The sequence below is a fragment of the Coenobita brevimanus genome, chromosome 93 (genome assembly GCF_032717465.1).
Source record: "Coenobita brevimanus isolate Jiangsu-jjx chromosome 93, ASM3271746v2, whole genome shotgun sequence".
NCBI lineage: Eukaryota > Metazoa > Arthropoda > Malacostraca > Decapoda > Coenobitidae > Coenobita > Coenobita brevimanus.
The window spans coordinates 40979604-41000489 of NC_137046.1; the positions used below are offsets into that span (position 1 = coordinate 40979604).

At 40.9% G+C, this 20886-nt stretch overlaps 2 protein-coding genes across 5 annotated transcripts in view; one reads left to right on the forward strand and one right to left on the reverse strand.

The window, feature by feature from the left end:
- The window catches only part of LOC145412414 (neprilysin-1-like), a 75889-nt gene extending 67348 nt beyond the window's left edge, over positions 1–8541 (forward strand). Inside the window, exons 21-22 of the mRNA XM_080282300.1 lie at positions 378–542; positions 8362–8541. Of these exons, the coding sequence (XP_080138426.1) occupies positions 378–542; positions 8362–8541 (345 nt within the window). The remainder of the gene's footprint in view (positions 1–377; positions 543–8361) is intronic.
- Positions 8542–8969: 428 nt separating this feature from the next.
- The window catches only part of Bka (FCF1 rRNA-processing protein Bka), a 46411-nt gene continuing 34494 nt past the window's right edge, over positions 8970–20886 (reverse strand). The window contains exons 7-8 of one of the 4 annotated variants that reach the window (XR_013899585.1): positions 12478–12615; positions 8970–9155 (exon numbers count right to left, since the gene is read on the reverse strand). Coding sequence is in view for 3 of the 4 variants with exons in the window: in XM_080282368.1 (XP_080138494.1) it covers positions 12576–12615 (40 nt within the window). In the remaining variant the exon portion in view is untranslated. Of the gene's footprint in view, positions 9156–12401; positions 12616–20886 lie in introns of those variants that run through there. The other 3 variants (XM_080282368.1, XM_080282367.1, XM_080282366.1) reach the window with 3 other exon arrangements.

Here is a 20886-nt window from a genome sequence, read left to right on the forward strand (position 1 = left end):
CACCTGTAGGCAGAAGGATGAGGAAAGAATGAAGTAAAGACAGACAAGAGAGGATGGAGGGAAAGAAGGATGGAGGAGAGGAAAGGGCAGACACCCGAGGGCAGCACTACATCAAGTGAGTGGATGATGAGCGTCCCCACCTACCACGAATATATACATACTGTATAGTATATATACTGCATTTAAACACTTATGGATACCCTTACAAACTGGCAATAGTAGCTTCATTCAGAGTGAAATAATGTACTCCAGCATTTGAATTCAGGTGTCGTTTTATATCCACACTGCCAGTGAACTTCAATAATTTCAGATATTTTGTATTATTTATGAGATGTGATTCCTCAGCGTTCTCTTATTTGCACCAATACATTCTGAAGGTCAATGGGCTGCAAACCCTGGGGGAGAACATTGCTGACAATGGTGGTGTCAGGGAGGCTTACCATGCCTACAAGCTGTACGTGGAACGCCATGGGGAAGAGCCCAGGCTACCTGGACTTGATGAATTCTCACCCAGCCAACTTTTCTACCTTGGCTTTGCAAACGTAAGTAGTCACCATCATCATCATTTCAATATTTTCCACTTAGAAAAAGAGGAGGGTAGGATCTAGAGCTGAAATCGATATGATTCATCAAACCGATTTATTGTTGACTTCTGCATTTTTCCCGTGTCAAACCAATATTGTTTTTTACTGTCAGTATCAGCATACCCGATGTGGACAGGAAAAAAATGTTAATATGCCTTTTATTCAAGATTTTGTTCATTGTTTAGTCTGATTCTGTGTGAAATTGTTACCTTGACAATGTTTTGCAGCCTGATAAAGAAGAATCCTACTGAAAACCACTAACAATTCATTTTAATTAGTGGGTGAGTGGGAAACAAGAAAAAAATATCCTCAAGGCTGAAAGCAGTGGGTTGAAAATGAGATATACTAGGCCTACTGTACTGACGATGTATATGTATACAGAATGTGTGTGGTAAGTGGGTTTATGGACATAAATATAGTAATCTCTCCAATATCCGATGTAATAGAGCCAAAGGCATGTCTGGAAAGTGGGTTTGTCCGGATACTGGGAAAATGCCTCCTGGACAGGTACTTATGGACCCTAACCCAGCCTAACCCAGAAAACCACCTACATAACTCCCTACTGCACATGCATAGCACCTATTTAAGACCCTGTTCACACAAATAAGGGACAGAAAGCATGAAAAAAATGAAAAGGAACCAGAGAATGAGGAATTAGAAGTGGGTATGGAAAATATTTAGCAGTGTACAGGGAACTTACAACACGTCCGTGGCCGTTATGAAGATTAACCCACCTTCTCTGAGGCTCTAGCATTGGTGAAAATGCTCTTGAAGCACATACAGTAATCCAGTGTTATGCTGCACGTAATCCTTTGCACCGTGAATTACAGTATAACTTTTTAACACTGCACATTCTGTTCTTACTTGCGCCACACCAGTAACTTGCAACACGCCAGTTTGCACTCTACACTTAACCCTTAGACTTACCAATGACGACCTGGGTCGTCATGCGATTGTCAACCTCTGACATCAGTATGACAACTCTGCCCGTCATCCGATGTAATCTCTAAAGAAATACAGTAGAGTATTTAGGAAGTCGTCATTTTTGTTGGATGACAGGCAAAAGTGGGCAGAGCTAAGCCCTCCACAGCTGGTGCGTGTGTGCTCACTTGGTTTGCTTGGCTCAGTGTGGTGTGAGGTTCCTTACAGGTAGGACGTACACCTCTTGACCTCCCGCTGAACACTTATGTTCCTTTTTCTCGCATATATATGCGGCATTATTATTTAAGAAAATACAACAAATAATGCATTATTGGGAAGGAAACTTATTCTGCTATGTATTGAAGCAAAAAATATTATTACCTCTTGTATAGTTTTTTTTTTTGGCGAATATTTTTTTAAAGGACAGTGTAAAACTTTAGCACGTCAGCTAACTTCTACTCACTTTTTATTTTTTTTTATTTTGTATATATTGTCACAACGTACAACAGAGCAAAACTCTTCATCTTCAAAATGAGACCAAAGAGGCCTTTCTATGGTGAACAGTAACTTTCTTACGAGCATTAGAAGTAAATTATCTCTAAGAAACTGTTCAGAAAGCTCTCGAGCGAGAGTTATGCGCACAGCCAGAATTTACGCTCCTCCCTTCACAGGATAGGGTTAATCTTTTGCACTCTGAATTCTAATTTCTTAACACTGCACAACACTAAATTCCCATGTGGTCTGTTGGCGAGGTACTGCAGTTTATTCACTGTTCATTCACAAAAACAAGCAAATGCAGCAGCCATTCTGATAAGCGTCTCGTCAGGATGGTAGTTAGATGGTAACTGGGGAGGGGAGAGCAGGGGGCCTCCCGACTACGCGTGCGAACACAGCTTTTCGGTGCCACCCACCAAGTTCAATATATGGGTGAAAAAAATGTCGGATTTTTTTTTTTCCCCCTTATATTTTTTGTCTATTTTTGGGTTCCGAAGGCCCGGGCCCAAAATGTCCGGGCATTAGAGTGTCCAGTTATTGGGCATCCAGATATTACAGGGATTGCCGTATTGTACAGCTTCTCAAATAAGTATTGGCACCTTTCCTCATCGATACAATGTGACACAATGGACGAAGGCTTCTGACTAGTAACTGCATTTTTTTTCTTTTTTTCTTTTTTTTTTTTTATGTGTCCGACTCTGGGCAAAGGCTTCAGGGCCTATATCTCGGGGGCAGTAGCCTATCCCAAGGCCCAGTAGTCCTCCTACATCTCCACATGTCACCACTTCGGCACTAACACTCACCGTCCATATTGAATACATGCTAGGGCTGTCTCATACAGGACTGGTGTATTGGTATTAGCGGGGGTACTTTTATGACATGTCGGTGGGTCATCTGGTAGATCAGGAAAGTCTGCTTCTGTGAAATTCAAATCCTTAAACTGTTCCCTGCCCCAGCCGGGATTCGAACCTGGGTCCATCAGGACTGCAGGCCGCCTCTCTACCGATTCAGCCACCGCCTCCCCTGCATTATGCTGGTGGGCTGCCATCCTAGTATGGGAGAGTTGCCAGTTCTCAGTTTGACACATGTCATATTTATTGTGTCTTAGTGATCCATCTTTAGTTGTTAAGTCTCTAGTTGCATGCCAACTTGTGTTCATTTACAAAAACAATAGGTCAAGGGGAGCTGATAATTTTTTGAGAGACTGTACACACAAGGTGTCGAAGCAAGTGCAAACTGCCTCTAACTATGTTTTCTTACATTCTTTATTTAGCTGTGATATTTACTGTCATTCTTTTCTTACTGTAGTCTAAATAAAGAAGTGGTTCACCGCATGCAGTAAGAATGTAGTAGAAGGATGAAATAAGGGGACTGTAAATCTGAGATTAGGGGATGAAAGACATTTGGCAAATTGATTTAAACTCAGCTTCTATGGCATGTAGATCTTGCCTATGGTTTTCAATACTGCACCGTACAAGATTTGCAACTTTGCTGTCATAACTAGAGGAAGGATGGAAAATCAAAGATGAATTGAATTTCTTTAGATGGTGTGTATGTATGGGCATACACATGTGTAGATAATATGCATGCACACAATCATAAATGAATGAATATTTAGCATGGCAGGACACACTATGACCAAAAGCTCACATAAACCAAAAAATCTACCAATGCTTAGACTTGTAAGGTGAAAAACTCCGGAAAGTCAAGAAAGCATGATTTTTAAGTATGTGAAATGTGAGCCATTACAGTACAATAGATTCTCAGGTTTAGACACCATTTGGTGCTGTAAAAAACTCACAGAATTTGAGCTGTCCAAATTTAAATGGACTTCTTCTGGAGAAAAATAAGTTGGTGCAGTGGATGGTCAATGACAACACAAATTAAATAACAGCTTTTTTTTTTTTCTTACTCCTTCCTTTGAACATGAAAACAATCCAAAAACAGTTATAGTTTACCATTTCCACCACCTCTTTTTCAGTATACCAGTACTGTATTACCACATGAATAAATACCATACTTGCCACTGGATTCTTAATAAAAACACAGTTAGGAAGTCATGTTGTGGCAATGTAAGAAAATATGAAATATTGAAGCTGAAATGAGTCCATCAGCTGGAGCATACAGGCACCTCCCAGCTGCTACTTTCATCAATGTCCGATTACCAATTTTTGTGGTCATATCTTCGCCTCTTGTAATTTTTAGTTATCGTCCATTATCTTTTTATTTTGGCTCTTGTGAGCAAGCATTGTTATTTTCAGTGAAACATGCTAGGTACTGTACTTCATTTTTTTTTTTTTTTTCCCCCTTCTATTCATGCCCTCATGAAAGCAGTCATTATCCACTAGGTTAGGATCATTTGTCCTGGTTCATGTCTGATGGCACATAAATGCATTTTGTCATAAAACAATGAATGCACAGAATGCACATAGCTGATACCTGCACAACTGTTCACTGTCTTCATTACTTTCATTTTCAATGTTCTCTATCTATCTATCTACAGTATAGCAAGAAGCTTTAATCCTGTAAGGCATGGTCACAAACAAATTGCCTCCATGCCATCCTGTCCCCTGCCATTTTGCTGCCCTCCCTTCACCTTACACTCCCCTCTTTCATATGCCTCTGCACCATCCCTCCATCTCATCCTTAGTTTCCCCATCCCTTTCCCCCCCCCCCCTCCACCTCACTCACATGCTCTCCTAGTTAGTCTCTCACTCCATCCTCTCCACATGGTCACACCACCTCAATGTGTTTCTGCTAATGCTTTCTATAACACCCACATCCACACTACAATGCTCCTTCACGTCCTCATTTGTCAGTCTGTTCTCCACACAACTCCATATGCTCCTCTCAAATAGCTCATTCCAACAGCTCTCACTCTTGATTTGTGTCCTTCCAACAAGGTTTAAGCTTTCCTTCGATATGTCAGAGTGGAGATCACAGTATTGTCATGCAACTATTTTACTTCCATGCCCACTTCCCTATTTCTTATTATAGCTTTCAGTGAACCAGCAACTCTCTTCCCTGCTATACCCTTTCAAGCACTTTGTCCTCCAAACTTCCATTCTGCCTTATCACATTACCCAAATACTTAAATGCATTCATATTTTCTATTTCCTCACTATCCAGCCTCACTGTGCATTCAGTGACTTCATTTCTCTCAAAGACCACAATTTTACTCTTCCCTACATTCACCTTAGATCCAGTTTCTTACATACTCTCCCATACTCATTCACTAAGCCTTGCAGCTCCCCTTTGTCCTCACTTAACAATACAATATCATCATCAAACAAAAGAACAGGAAGTTTCCAAATGCTTCACTCTCTCATTAGGACCACTCCAACAGCCATTGCACTACCTCATATCTTTTTTATAACTCTAGCCATATGCAAACTGAACAACCATGGAGATATGGGATCCCTGTTTCAGTCCAACATTCAGAGAGAAAAATTCACACAGTTCACTCTCATACATACTTTTCACAGCATTCAACAGCCTCCCATTTACTCCATATATTTTTAATATTTTCCACATTCCTTGTCTACCCACTCTGTCATATGTTTTCTCCATGTCCATGAAGGCAGCATTCTACTTACAGTATTTCATTTCTCTAGAAACTTTTCCACTAATCACCTTAGGATGAATATCTGGTTTACACAACCTCTTCCCTTCCAGAAACTTCCATGTTCTTCTCCAACTGATTCCTCTGTTATTTCCCTGACTGTGTCAATAAACACCTTACCATATACTTTTCCTGTTACACTAAGAAGACAAATGCCCCTATGTTTACTACCCACCTGCAGTACTTTTTCCCCTTTTCCTTTGTACACTGAAATAATTACACCTGACTTCCAATCCTCCTGGACTTTGCCTTCCTCCCAGGCCACTCTGCATTTCTTCCATATCCATTCTACTGTTATCTCTCCCCGGGGCTCCAGCTTTCCATCACACACTCCATCAATTCTTGGGATTTTCTCCATTTTGACTTTATTGATTCTACTGCTTCCAGCCTGCTGATCTCCCCTTCTTTTCTCATCTCCATCTTCCCAGCCATTCTCCTGTCACTTATACTAGTGTTACTTTCATTTTCTATGTTTAAACTTTTCCAAGTGTTCTCTCCATCTGCTTACTTTTTCTCCCTTCTCCACCAACAATCTGCCATTTTTATTTTTCACTCCCCTACTAACATCTTAATCACCCTGTCTTACTCACATAACCTCCTTCCAGAACATTTTCTTACATTCCCTCCACTTTACATGTAAATTCCTTTCTAGCTCTTCATTCATGCTCTTCGTACTCTCTCTCACTAAGTTTTTCATTTCTCTCCTCTTCTCTACATATAGCTCTATTCTGTCTGTCAACATCCTCCATGCTTCTGCTTCCCATCCACTCACTGTATGTTGTCTTCTTTTGTGCCACAGCATTTCTCACTTCTTCATTTCACAAAACTGTTCCTTGCACCCCTTTCTGTCTTCTCTTTATCTCACACGCAGCACAGATTTCTTCTGTGAATACCTTGCATGCACCTTCCACTATCCCCATCTGCACATAAATAATGCAATGTGCATTATATGCACATGCTGTTTTGGTGCAGGTTTCATTGGGACTGAGACATCTTAATTTCTAACTGAAAGGACACAGACTGCATGCAGCTGATACCTGCACACCCATTCACTCAATGTCTTTTTTTAATTCCTTTTTAATGCCTGTCAAGTAAATGCCAACAGGAGTCATACACTCATACACTCATGTGTTAATGCAAACACTAACATCTTCACTCAATACTCTTACAGTCTCAGTCTAAACTATGTCCTCCATTTCATATGAAGGCCTTCAAAACACTGCCCAATTTTCAGCACTGAATAATTCTATCTCACCTACCACTGCACCAAGGTACATAAACTACTGTACAGTATTCCACTCATTTACGTAGTCTCTCTTTTAATAGGCACATAACATTGCAAATCACTTTAACAGGTATTTACATTTACTTTAACATATCACCACTTTTAGTCTTCTCTCCATTTATAGGTACATTACACTGTGAATCACTTAACTGTTATTTATGTTTACTTTCACAGTTATCATCCCTCACATTTAGTTAAAAAAAAAAAAAAAAAAATACTGGGCAAAGACCACAGTTACTGTCAGTAACCAACAGAGCATCATCAGCACTAAAATCCTCCATCGTCAACTTCACTCACCTTTCCATCACACTCCTAACTTTACTCAAAACCCAATCAGGCCATCTGTTTCTATGGTTTATGAAATGTACTGGAAGCAAGAAAGGGGTTCAAATGAATGAAGAAGAGAATACAGTTGGAATAAGAGATACTGTATGTGAAGAGACTAGTAACAGAAAGAAAAACAAAAAAGTACTGGTAAATGATGATCTTGGAAGAAAAATGAATGTTAACCATTCTGAAAATATGAAGCTAATTTGGAAAAGTTATGAAAATATAGAACTGAGGGTGAAAAAAGTGTGAAAGTGCAAGGGATGAGAGTGAAATAATTATAACAATAGTAAACGATGTAAAGGGCATATGTAAAGAATATTTTAAAAGACTGATGAATGGGAACGACAAGACCAGAGCAAAAGTAATTTTGAATGGTGGTAAGTAAAGAAACAATGTGCTACTGAGAAGAGTGACCTTGACAAAAATGAAGATTACTAAGAAGTGACTGAAAATTGGTAAGGCAGTAGGTGTTGATGAGGTGTACTCCACAATAATAAAGCACGGTGGACAGTGGAATGAAGAGTTCATTGGAAATACTGTATGTTTGAGAGCCTGGATGAGTAGAATTGTACCAGTGGAAAAGAAGGCTGTGACAGCAGTTCTATCCAAAAGAACTGAAGTGTGCAAAACTTAACCTGGTAAAAGTCTGCTGAGTGTTGTAGGAGTAGTATATGGGAGAAAAATCATGGAGAAGATATGGAATATATCAGAATGCCTTGTGAGCGTCAAACAGGATGGTTCTAGGACTGGAAGGGAATGAATAGAGCAGATATCTAAGACAAGACAAATACTGTAGCTAAGAAAGCATGTAAGAACAACTGCATGGGATCCATGGTGTTTATTGATCTGAAAACTGTGTATAAGAGAGTAAAGTTAGAAGTATTAAGAAAGGTTTATGTATGAAAGGTGTGAAAGGCAAGCTACTGAATGCTGTACAGTTTTAATGATGGTTAAGATGCACATGCAATAACATATGGATACCGAAGTGAGCAGTCATTCAACAGCAGTGTTAGCGAGAGAAGGATGTGGGATATCACCATGACTTCAAACTGAACAAAAATGTCTGCTGCAAAGCAGTATACTGTACAATTCATTTTCCTAATCTACACACTGATCTTCTACAGACATGGTGTGCACACAACAGTGCCAAGGCAATAATGACCCAGCTTGCCGTGGATCCTCATTCTCCAGGGCGCTATCGGGTGCTGGGGCCACTCTCCAATGATGCAGAATTCAGCAGAGTATGGAACTGCCCTGCTGGTTCACCCATGAACAACGGCCCTGATCGTTGTCTTCTCTGGTAGTCCTTCACACTGCCCTTAAGTCAACTTACACATCCACCTGTTGCACCCATAAGTCTCCATTAATCTTATGTTCTCAGCCCTATACTTGCTTTACTAATACAGTTATCAGGTATAAATACTCACTGACGTTAAAGACAGTATGTAACACTTTTCCTGGTACAAAAATTCATAAAATAATGCATGGTATATACTACAGTACTATGTAAAATCTGCAGTTAAAGAAATAATACTCATTACTGTATTCCTATTTCAATAAGTACTGAAAAATTATGTATATGTAATGAGCCAGTCCCAGCTTCCATCAGCTTAGGGCATACCTTACAGTCCACTCAGCGAAAACCCACAAGAAAACAAACAAAAACAAAGAACACTGTTTTACTGAAGCTCCTGCTTAGGTTAACATAAACTCTGCCAAGCAATAATTCTCCATTTAATGTTGATTCATACACTCAACTGAATATAAAATAAACACAAAAACACAGAAATGCTTCCACTCCCTACTCAGTCAGCCCGCAGTGTCGAACACTGTCCTCCACGCACTGCGAGTGTCACACCCATCTCCCTCAACTGCAGGCTATGCCACTGCATGACAACTTCACAGCCCCCACTACGAGCTTAAGGTCAGAGAGAAGTTTGAATTAATGAAATAGAACCAAATGCATCTGAAAACTTATGGAGTATTTGGTTTGAAATGCTAACACTGTGTGTGGTATTACAAAGGTAGTGACAATCAAGAAAGGTACAGGATCAGACAAAAGAAACAGACACTAAGTCAACCCCTAGACAGAAGTAGTGGGTCACTTCTAGCAGACGTGTCAGAGCGTGAAGAAGGTACGGTGGTGGGAGGGAGATGACAATCAAGAAAGGTACAGGATCAGACAAAAGAAACAGACACTAAGTCAACCCCTACACAGAAGTAGTGGGTCATTTCTAGCTGACATGTCAGAGTGTGAGGAAGGTAGGGTGGTGGGAGAGAGAGTAAGGGGAATGATCGTGGGACTGGAGGGGGTAGAGGGTTTGGAAGTGTGGAGAGAGGTAGTGAGTATGAGCAAAGCTAAAGGTCTGGAGAAGATGGCATAGTTGCCATAATGGGCTTTTCATGTTGATCATTTTGACCTAATAATGACAGGGCATGAAAAGTGATACAGATTTTTGAAGGCCCTCTCCTTGTTGCGGACAGCATTAGAACAAGTGTGATTAAACCAAGGCTTTTGTGCATTAGTCAGAGGATATGAGAAAGGAATGTATGCTTCCATGCCCGAGAGAATAACCTCCGTAATGCGCAAGGCACACCCAGATGGCTCCCGGCCAGGGAAAATCAAAGAAGTACTGCCTGAGGGCCTCCCAATCCGCAGCTCCAAAATGCCACAGACGACTCCCTGGAGGGTCCACAGGCCGCACTGGAGCGATAGGACAGGTTAAGGTGATAAGGTTGTGATTGAAGGAGCCCAATGGAGAGAAAAGATTAACAGTGTAAGCAGAAGGATTAGTTGTAAGGAAGAGATCAAGTATGTTGGAGCTCTCTCCAAGGCGGTCAGGGATACGGGTAGGGTGATGTACAAGCTGCTCTGGGTCATTAAGGATAGAAAAGGTGTAGGCTTGTTCACCAGGTGCATCAGTGAAAGGAGAGGAGAGCCAAAGGTGGTGGTGAACATTGAAATCTCCAAGAATGGAGATTTCAGAGAAAGAAGAAATGGTTAGAATGTGTGGGTAATTAAGGTGTTCCAATTAGATTGAGCCAGTATAGGTTTCTATCCAAGGGGTGGTTGGGGTTTATTTGCTCACATAATACCACTCAGGGATGAATGAGGTTGGTCACTCTCACCTTAAATGTCAGGACCAACTTGCCTAGCCCCGGGCTCCTACGCTTATCTTGGGGTGGCATAGGATTGGATGATGGATGGATGGATAGATTTTTTTGCTCCACTGCTGTTTTTTATACATCCAAGGCCTGAATGGCTTGAATTGCCCACACTGGGAAAAATTTCACCCAGTAAACCACATGGCAAGGGGCAGTGACACAATGTTTAAATCCATGCAACCTTGTTTGTTTTTGTCAGAGATAGTGAGTCTAACTGCTCTTTTTCTCTCATCTTCCTCCAACTGACAAAATAACATTCTTAACCATCTGCTTCTCTCCATGTGAATATGAAATTCCTCAGAATTCTATGATTCTATTATCTCCACAGAAGTTAACCTTAAAGTAATTCTACCAACATGTCCCTTTGTCCCATTATTCTGACTTGTAATCCCAGTCAAATAATAAGCCTATCTCCTTTACTTCCACATACATATACATAAAGTGGGACCCTGTAAAGCACTATAACATACACCTTTGATGGTTGTGACAAGACTAGGAAAGAAGTTATAAAGGATCGTGACCAGTTTATAAGATATACAAGTTTCTCTAACAGTGAACTGTCATTACAAACCATTTTGCTTTTTGCAATTTTTTAGTTTAATCCATTCATCCATCCATCATCCAGTCCTATGCTGCCCCATGAGAAGTGTAGGAGCCTGGGGCTAGGCAAGTTGGTCCTGACATTTAAGATGAGACTGAGCAGCCTCACTCATCCCTGAGTGGCATTATGTGAGCAATAAACCCCAACCATCCCTTGGGTATAAACCTACATAGGTTCAATCCGATTGGAGCGCCTTAATTACTCACTAAACCACCAGGTGTCATAATTTGGTTATATGGTTACCACCCAACACAGTAAATGGTTTCTTGGTGTACAGGAAACCATTTGGCTTGTCAGTCAATGTAGAGTCACCCACAGGCAGAAGGAAAAGGAAAGTATATACTGCCTATAATCCAACTGTGATTGACTTAATTTTAGGAGTTTTGAAATGCAGCCCCTGGTCACTGCAAGGGACCCTCCCCCTCATCCCCAAACAGTTATATAGTGATTAGTTTACAATTATCAGAGAAGTGTCATGCAACAAGCTATTCACTATATTTTGAGCAAAAATACTGCAGTCAGTTGTTCTGGAAAGTGAACTTCACTAGCACTGTTACCTGTAACATTTCGAGTATGATCACCAATAAGGTTCTTTACTAGTTACAGGAAATTACCATTCTGGATAAAAGAAAAAGTTAACTACTGTAGTTGTGTTTCTATGGTAGTTATGTGCACCAACAGAGCTATGTAATGCTGTCAATAATGATGTGCCTGTAGTTATATACTGAATTTACCCTTAAAAATTTGATTTTGTGACCCAAGAACCCACCTTTTTATTAAGCTTGGGAATGCTATCCTCACTGAACAAGTAACTTTCAGGAACATTATCTACCACACTAGAAAAGGGTCATCTATAGAGTGCTTATTAAAACTCATCTACTACAGCATATTCCTTATCAGTATTAATTTCCACTGCCTCCACCCTTGAACTTCCAAGTGAATGTCAAAATTATGTTTCACAATCAGTATTAATTAGGCTACATACTCTTGTTCTCATCTCCATCGTCTGCCCAGTATCAACTATTTTATTACACTAGCCACATTTATTTTACCTTAAGCCAACCTACTTTCTGATTCTTTTTTATACTTCCCTTTATATCTGCCATTGTACTATGGCCTAGTAAATCTCCTGCCAATAAACTGTCTCTCAGTCTCCAAATACCATTCTGTCAGTCAGTCCTATCTACATTAACTTTCAAGTACTGTAGCACACAAACCATCAAAAAGTTTAAAACCAGTCTACAGATATCTCATTTAGTATCTGAAAATAGGACATCATCACCTAAAGCTATGGTATCATATTAAAAATATGTTGAACCTCAGAGTTAATTCTCATGCCTATTACTCTTCTTATGGAAAGTACACATCAACAAAAAGGAGTAAGGAATACACTGCTACTATCAAATGCACAATAGGCATCATATTTCCAAATCTTTTAATTTAACATTGGAACCATAATTAAAAGGTACACAACTATTAATCGCTGTCAAGAAGTATCAAGAGCTTTATCAAGTTATCTCTGGACATCAGTCACCTGTCAGCCATGATGTCAACCTCATCAATTTCTGTACCTTACATCTGAGGAGCATCTGGCATTCTCTCGATCACAAACCTGGAAAAGAAGTACCAGTAACGATTTAGACACTACGTAAGTTTACAAAGATACTGTAATGCAGTTTAAAAAAAAATAAATTACAATATTACAGTACAGACACTACATAAATTTACAAAGATACTGTAATGCAGTTAAAATAAAAATAAATTACAATATTACAGTATGGTATAGTCATTTCCAGAAACCTCCACTTTATAAAATATTTTTTTGTGTGTGATAAGGGGATGATGATGTCATCTGAAAATCCAATTTCCAAAACCCCCCACTTTCCAAAATGCTTTTTGTGCATGATAAGGGGATGTTGATGTTACCTACCTTCACACCATCAATGCTTATTTTATTTATTTATTTATTTTTTATTATTTTTTTTTTTTTACACAAATGACCAACCATCCATCATCCAATTCTATGTTGCCTCATGAGGAGCGTAGGAGCCCAGGGCTAGGCAAGCTGGATCTGACATTTAAGATGAGTGACCAGCCTCATTCATCCCTGAGTGGCATTACGTGAATACCTGTACTGTAATACACCCCAACCACCCCTTGGATATAAACCTACACAAGCTTAATCCGACTGGGGTGCCTTAATTACTCACTAAACCACCAGGTGCCATAGTTTGGTTATATGGTTACCATCCATCATAATAAATGGCTTCTTGGTATACAGGAAACCATTTGGCTTGTCTTTCAGTGTAGATTCACCCATAGGCAGAAGGAGGAAGAAAGAAAGAAGCAAAGGAAGACAGATGAGGGAGTGTAAAGTGATCCGCAGGCAGAAGGAAGAGGAAAATATGAAGGAAAAAAAAAGACAGATGAGGAAGGAACAACAATTAATAATACAAGGGGCTGGGATCTGTGCCAGGGGGTACAGGACATTGCAGTTCCCAGTAATGCCCCAGAAAGCAGTCCTACCATTGGGCACATAACTGCGAGGCAGTTACAGTACCAGTACACACTTGGAGGGTATCCCTGCAGCTGCCCTGGAAGAGTGTTCTGAGGCTACTGCCACAGCCACTGGCCACAATTGGTGGACTATGGGTCTCCAATCCCCTGCCTGGACTAAGGGCTGTGTGGGTAGGTCGAGCCTGTAGTCAGTCCCCTTCTTTTCTTTATCAACTATGACGAACAAGTCAAATATAAAATACAACCCTGAGCAAACTAAATAACCCATGAGGTTCAGAGTGGCATCTTGGAGAGTGGATAGATTGAAGAGTAGAGGGAGAGGGGGAGGGGGGATGGTGAAGACCTTGAGCAGATGAGTGGATGTCTGCTGCATACAAGAGACCAGATTTAGAGGAGAATCAGCAAGGATGCTTGTTGGGAAGGACTGTATGTTTAAGATATTTTTGAAAGGGAAGTGTGGATGGATATGATGGGGTGGGCGTGCTTGTCAAAGAGAAACGGGTGGAATGTGTTGATTGAAGTAAGAGTAAATGATATGATTACTGTATAGCACTGAAATTATTGTTTGGAAAACTCCTGGTTATAATAATGTCTACATATGCTCCACAGGTCAGCTTGGATAATAAAGGACAGATTCTGGGATTGTTTGATATGTGAGGATGGTGGTATGAGAGATGATGAGGCTAGATTTGAGAGGGGATTTAAATGGTCATGTGGGGCCAGTAGTTCAATGATATAAAGGCATGCATGGGGATGCACATATGGTACATGGACTGTGCAACGTGAGAGGACTGTGCAAGGTGAGAGGATGCAATGAACATGATTGTAGGCAACACGATTTTTAGGAAAAGAAAGAGTAGGCTGATTACATGTGACTCCAGGGGTAGTAGTAGCCTGATGAACTATTTCTTCATCAAGAGGGCTAACAGGAGGTGTGAAGAATGTGAGTGTTATAGGGAGTGGAAAGTGTGTGCACCAACACAAATTACTCATTTGTCATACGGTACTACAGAAGTGGGTAGTGATGAAAAGGACCTATGCACCCAGGAAATATGGAAGCTGAAAAACCAAGCAGTAAGGGCTGCCTTCTACAGCAAGATCAGCAGATCAGTGGCTGAACAGGAAGCTGAAGACAGATATGTTAATGAGCAGTACATAGCTCTCGAGAACAAACTCTTAAGAGTTACTGATCCAGCGTGTGAATGGACAGGGGACCATCAAGACAAGGTAACATGGTGGTGGGATGAGGGTGTATAAACTATGTAGGGAGAAAAGAAGACTTTCGAGAATGCAAAAGGGGTGAAAACAGAAAGGAATACTTGACTGCCAAGCACTGGGCAAGAAAAGAGGTATACAGGGCAAAATCTGAGTCTCATGAGACTTTAATGGATAGCCTTAACAGTGATGAAAGGGGCACTGAGGTAATTAAGGCAGCAAAACAGATGAAGAGAGAAAACAGGGATATCACAGTTGAGCACTGAGTGAAGAATGGTGAAGGAAGGGTTGTGGTGGAGTGTGAGGATATTAAGGATGCTTGGAGACAGCATTATAACAGGCTGCTGAATGAGGAATCCTACTGGAATAGGGAAGGTTTGGAGTTGGCAGATCCAGTGTTTGGCCCAAGTCCAAAGACTGCTGTTGGTACTGAGAGCAGAGGCAGGATGCAGTTGGGGAAAGCAGCAGGTGTGTCTGGCATGATTGTCGAGATGCTGAAGGCCTCAGGAGATATAGGAGTGATTTTATTATACATGAGTGTATCGTTTTAGATGACTGACCGAAGAGCATGACTGTGAATGTGTATAAGAAAGGTGATGCTCTGGAACGAGGATTTTATTGGGGCATAAAACTTTTGGACCAGATAATGAAGGAAATGGAAAGTCCTGGAAAGTATGATAAGGGAGAGGGTGAATACTGATGAGATGTAGCTTGGATTTATGCCACACAAAGAGACCAATGATGCAACAATAACTGTCTGACAGCTTCAGGAGAAACATGTGGGAAAAAGGGTGAGCTGTCCTTTGTTTTTGTTGATTTGGAGAGCTCTGACAGAGTTCCTAGGGAGGTGATGAAGTGGGAAATGAGAAAATTTGGGATCAAGGAGTGGCTGGTTCAAGTGGTTATGGAAATGTACAAGAATACTCGCACACAGGTAAGAGTACACCGAGGTTTAAGTGATGAGCTTTCCATGAATGGTGGCATGAATCAATGGTCACTTTTAAGCCCCTTATTGTTTATCATGGTGTCTGAAGGTCTCTCACCTGACTTAAGAACTGGGCTCCCATGGGAAGTGTTGTACGCTGATGACTTGGTATTGTTCACAGAGAATGGGATGGAGGTGGAGGAAAGATTTACAAAAAGTGAAGATGAAACTGGGTACAAGGGTTAAAGAGTTAAAACAGATAAAATAAAAAGGGGTAAGAAGTGGCTAAAAGAAGTTTTGGGAGCTATAGCCTCTCCTAACACCACGAGGGCTCTCACTCCATGCTAACAGATCCTCGTATGCAGGACGTGTTAGGAATGTAATGCTGTAAGGCACTGAGACCTGTGCAATAAAGGAAGATGGCATTCGTAGGTTCAAATGCATGGAGATGATAATGACTATGGTACAAATGCCCAAAGAAGTGATGACCCAATTCCCAGTACCTTTCGCTCAGAAAGTGGTATCTGGCAACTGCCATGGCCTAGTTAGATTTCCTATACTGAACACCGGAAAGAACAGTAAATAGGTAAACAATTTCAAAAAGCAATAATCAAGTGTTTTTACTGTCTATATCTCGCAATATGTGGGAGAAAACCACAATATACTACAGATGAGGTTTCACCGTACGAAAGAATGTGAAGTGCACAGCCTATTGCTCAACGGTTTCAAGGTTAAAATGCAGAGAAACTCTCATAATACTTATTTTGCATCCTAAATCAACAATACCGAAGGAAAAATGTCCCATAAAATAAATCCCACAGATAACAGTATCGTCGAAATCACGAGTGCCATCAAATCAGAAAAATAAACATCTAAAGATAAATAATTATCCACATTAATTTCTCTATGCAGGATTATATTTATCCAGGAAAACCCGTGAGCATTGTAAGCAATATGGACCGTCAACACAATACTACAGCCTGTCAATGCAAACAGATTATTGCTCTTTATTTAGCACATCTTCCAGCAAGACAGATATCCCAGCAGCTTAACATCAAGTGAAGGACAATTAACTGACAGATAAGCGATAAAGAGAGAGATAGAACATTGAAAATTTGCCAAATGAAGCCCCTCATAACACAAGACCAAGACAGACAAATTATTGCTTGTGCCCAAGAACAACCCAAAACCACCTTTGTTGCCATCAAAAAGCAAATTAATCTGCCGGTATTCAGGTATTGTAAGTTAGTGAGACTAGAGCAGTTACTGGGGAGAATTTGTTCACACAATGAAGATCCAACATCTAACAAAATACTATATGTAGGGCAGTTTCATGAAACAACTAAAGTGGGAGAGGATGATAGTCAAAAGCATAAGTGCAATGATGAAGAGAACTGAAGACGAAAAGGATTATATAAAAAAGGAGGGGAAGGGGGATCATGACAAAGGTCAAAACACATCCACCCACATATACATGATTACGACTGACTTATGTATGGCCTGGTGAGCAGTGCTGCCAAAGGAAAAATCATAGAAATCCACTGGATTGATTTCAAAAGGTGTCAAAAATCCACCAGAGTGTGGGAAATTAAGGAATGAAAATGCTAGACAGGACTTAAAAAGAACACAAGATATATAAAAAATATTTAAATTTTTATCAGCTAGATTGCTTTTAAAACACCTAAATTTAGCAGGAAATTGCTACATTAGTAACACTGCTGGCATGAGTTGTGACAACGAGTGAAAACGTGCCAGATGTCGCTTTTTGTTTAATTATTGTTAATGACCTAAAAAAAATAAACACTAAACTTAACTAATATTTTCACAAGATTAGTTTTTTAAACCGAACATTGCTAGACCCAGGGAGTTTGTCCAAAACTTAAAGAAAGCGAGTCATCACTTGTTTGGGCGATCGTACGTGGATGTGTAGTGCATCTGTAAATGACAGGTCTGGGAGGCTGGGATTGTGAATGAAGAGTTAAGAGGAAGGATGGGACTGGAATGTACTTGTGTTGTGATGAAGGGTAGATTGAAATGGTTTGAGCATGTTGACATGATGGAGGATGACAATTGGGTGTGGAAGGTCTATCTATCTATCTATTGCCAGACGCCTCAATCCCGTTTGGGGTGGCCACAAACAAATCGCCTCCAAGTCGCCCTGTCCCCCGCCATTTCACTACCCTGCTCCCAACTCACACCCCCCTCTCTCATATACCTCTCCACCCCATCCCTCCATCTCATCCTCGGTCTCCCCCTCCCTCTTCCACCCTCCACCTCACTCACATGCACTCTCTTCGTCAGTCTTTCACCCTCCATCCTCTCCACATGGCCAAACCACCTCAGTGTGTTCCTCACAACGCTTCCTATCACATCCACATCAACACCACAACGCTCCTTTATATCCTCATTCGTCAGCCTGTCTCTCCACGTGACTCCACAAGCTCCTCTTAAATAACTCATTTCCACTGCTCTCACTCTTGCCTTGTGTCCTTCCAACAACGTCCAAGCTTCACTTCCGTACGTTAGAGTTGGTATCACAATACTGTCATGTAGTAACTTTTTTACTTCCATGCTCACTTCCCTGTTTCTTATCACTGCTTTCAAGGAACCAGCAACCTTTCTTCCCTGCTGTACCCTTTCAAGCACTTCACCCTCCAAACCTCCATCCTTACTCATCACACTACCCAAATACTTAAACGTACTCACATTTTCCAATTCCTCACCATCCAACCTCGCTATACATTCACTGACTTCACCTCTCTCAAAGACCATCACTTTACTCTTCCCTACATTCACCTTTAGGTTCCGTTTCTTACACACTCTCTCAAACTCATCCACCAAGCCTTGCAGCTCCCCTTCATCTTCACTCAACAACACAGTATCATCTGCAAACAACAGTACAGGGAGTTTCCAAACACTATCCTCTCTCACCAGGGCCACTCCAACATCCACTACCCTACCTTGTAGAAGGTGAGAAGTGTAAACGTCGAGGATAGGGCCACAAGAGACAGACTCCAAAAAACCTGGGACAAGGTCACAGAATGACCTCGGGGATATGGGACTGAGTAGGGAGGCTACCAGAGATCGAGCAGCATGGAGAGCTGTCATTTGGTGTCTAAGACCAACACATGCATGCATGGTGGAGCCTTTACAAGTGGTACTAAAGAACGATGATATCTAAGGCTTCAGTTCAATTGTCTTCTTTTTTTTTTTTTTTTTTTTTTTTTTTTTTTTTTTTTAGCATATTATTGCTTTCACCTAATGACTGTACAGTATTTAAATAATGGGAAACTATTAGAAGTAAAGAGGTTAGCTATAGTCTCAATTAACCTCTTCATCACTCGATGTAGTGCTACTATCGAGTGTCTGCCTTTTCCTCTCCTTCATCCTTCTTTCCTTCCATCCTCTTCTGTCTTTCTTCCCTTCATTCTTTCCACGTCCTTTTGCCTACGGATGACTTTATACTCCCTCCTCTGTCTTTCCTTCCCTCATTCTTTCCTCCTCCTTCTGCCTGTGGGTGACTCTACACCAAGTGACAAGCCACATGGTTTCCTGTACACTAGGAAACCATTTACTGGTAACCATATAACCAAATTTTGGCGCCTGGTGGTTTAGTGGGTAATTATGGCTCTTCAATCGGATTAATCTGGTGAAGGTTTATATCCAAGGGATGGTTGGGGTTTATTACTCACATAATGCCACTCAGGGATGAGTGAGGCTGGTCATTCTCATCTTAAATGTCAGGACCAACTTGCCTAGCCCTGGGCTCCTACGCTCCTCATACGGCAACGCAGGATTGGATGATGGAGGGATGGATGGATAACAACATTGCTACTCCTCACCCTGCTCTAGGGTGGGAAAGGAGGTCCAGATGATGATGATGATGATAAAACACTGGATTCATTCTTTGTGTAGACTCTTTTTGCACAAAGCACTATTTATTTTGTTTTTGCTTTACTAATTACAGTAATTTAACCAAACCACTGAACATGATTTGTATGGCACTATCAATCTATACCCTGCCCCCTTGTACATGGCAACCAACAAAAACTGTGTAATGACAAGGGCCAAAAACTGCATACTGAAATTAATTTCTTACAAGGGAAAGAGCACTAATCTTATACAGCAAACCATAATTATCCTCAATATGCATTGTGTAAGTAATTCTGAATGATTTTTTTTTTTTTTTTAGCTCTAAACTGACTACAATATGTGAAATGTGTGAAAGGAAATACAGAATCAATGATCACTGGATGCTCACCATCAAATCAAAACAAAATGCACTGCATCACCACGAGTTAAAGTGCAACAAAATTACAGTTGGCCCTTCACATTCGTGGAATCAACTTTCGCAAGATTCAAAGATTTGCGGATTGCCCCTCTGTGGAACGAAGATTCCGTTCATGGCTGCAAACTGTAGCAGTGCGGACACTCGCAGGTCACTTCACACCAAAATGGGCCCGCACCAAACCACCGCACTCCCGTGCTCCTCTGTCTCCCCTTCAGGCTGTGTCCTGCCATAATTGTGCCCAATAATTGTGCTCTCACTTTTTTATACAGTTGGTCTGTTACTATTTGTGATATTTTATGCTGCTTTCAGGTCCCAGATATAGTTTATTAGGTACAGGACGTGCACAATTGCTCACAGGGGGTAATTTGCATCTGTTGAGGTATTTAGGGGAGAGGCGCACCAAACATTCACAGAAAATCCACATTCGCAGGGGTCTGTGTCCCCTAACCCCCGGGAATGTGGAGGGCCAACTGCATCTTAAATATGGTCAATACATTACAATTCTGGATGGCAATTTATAATTTTAGTTCTAAAGTGACAAAAACTGAGTTCATCCATCCATCCATCCAACATCCAATCCTAGATTGCCCCATGATAACCACAGGAGCCCAGGGCTAGGCAGTTGGTCCCGAAATTTAAGATGAGAGTGACAAGCCTCACTCATCCCTGAGTGGCATTACATGAGCAATCAACCCCATCCATCCCTTGGATATAAACCTTCACCAGTTCAATCCGATTGGAGAGCAATAATTATCCACTAAACCACCAGGCAGCAAAATTTGGTTATATGGTTACCACCCAGCATAGCAAATGGTTTCCTGGTGCACAGGAAACCATTTGGCTTGTCACTCAGTGTAGTCACCCACAGGCTGAAGGAAGTGGAAAGAATGAAGGAAAGAAAGAGTTAAATAGGTGAAAAATAATACAGAATCAAT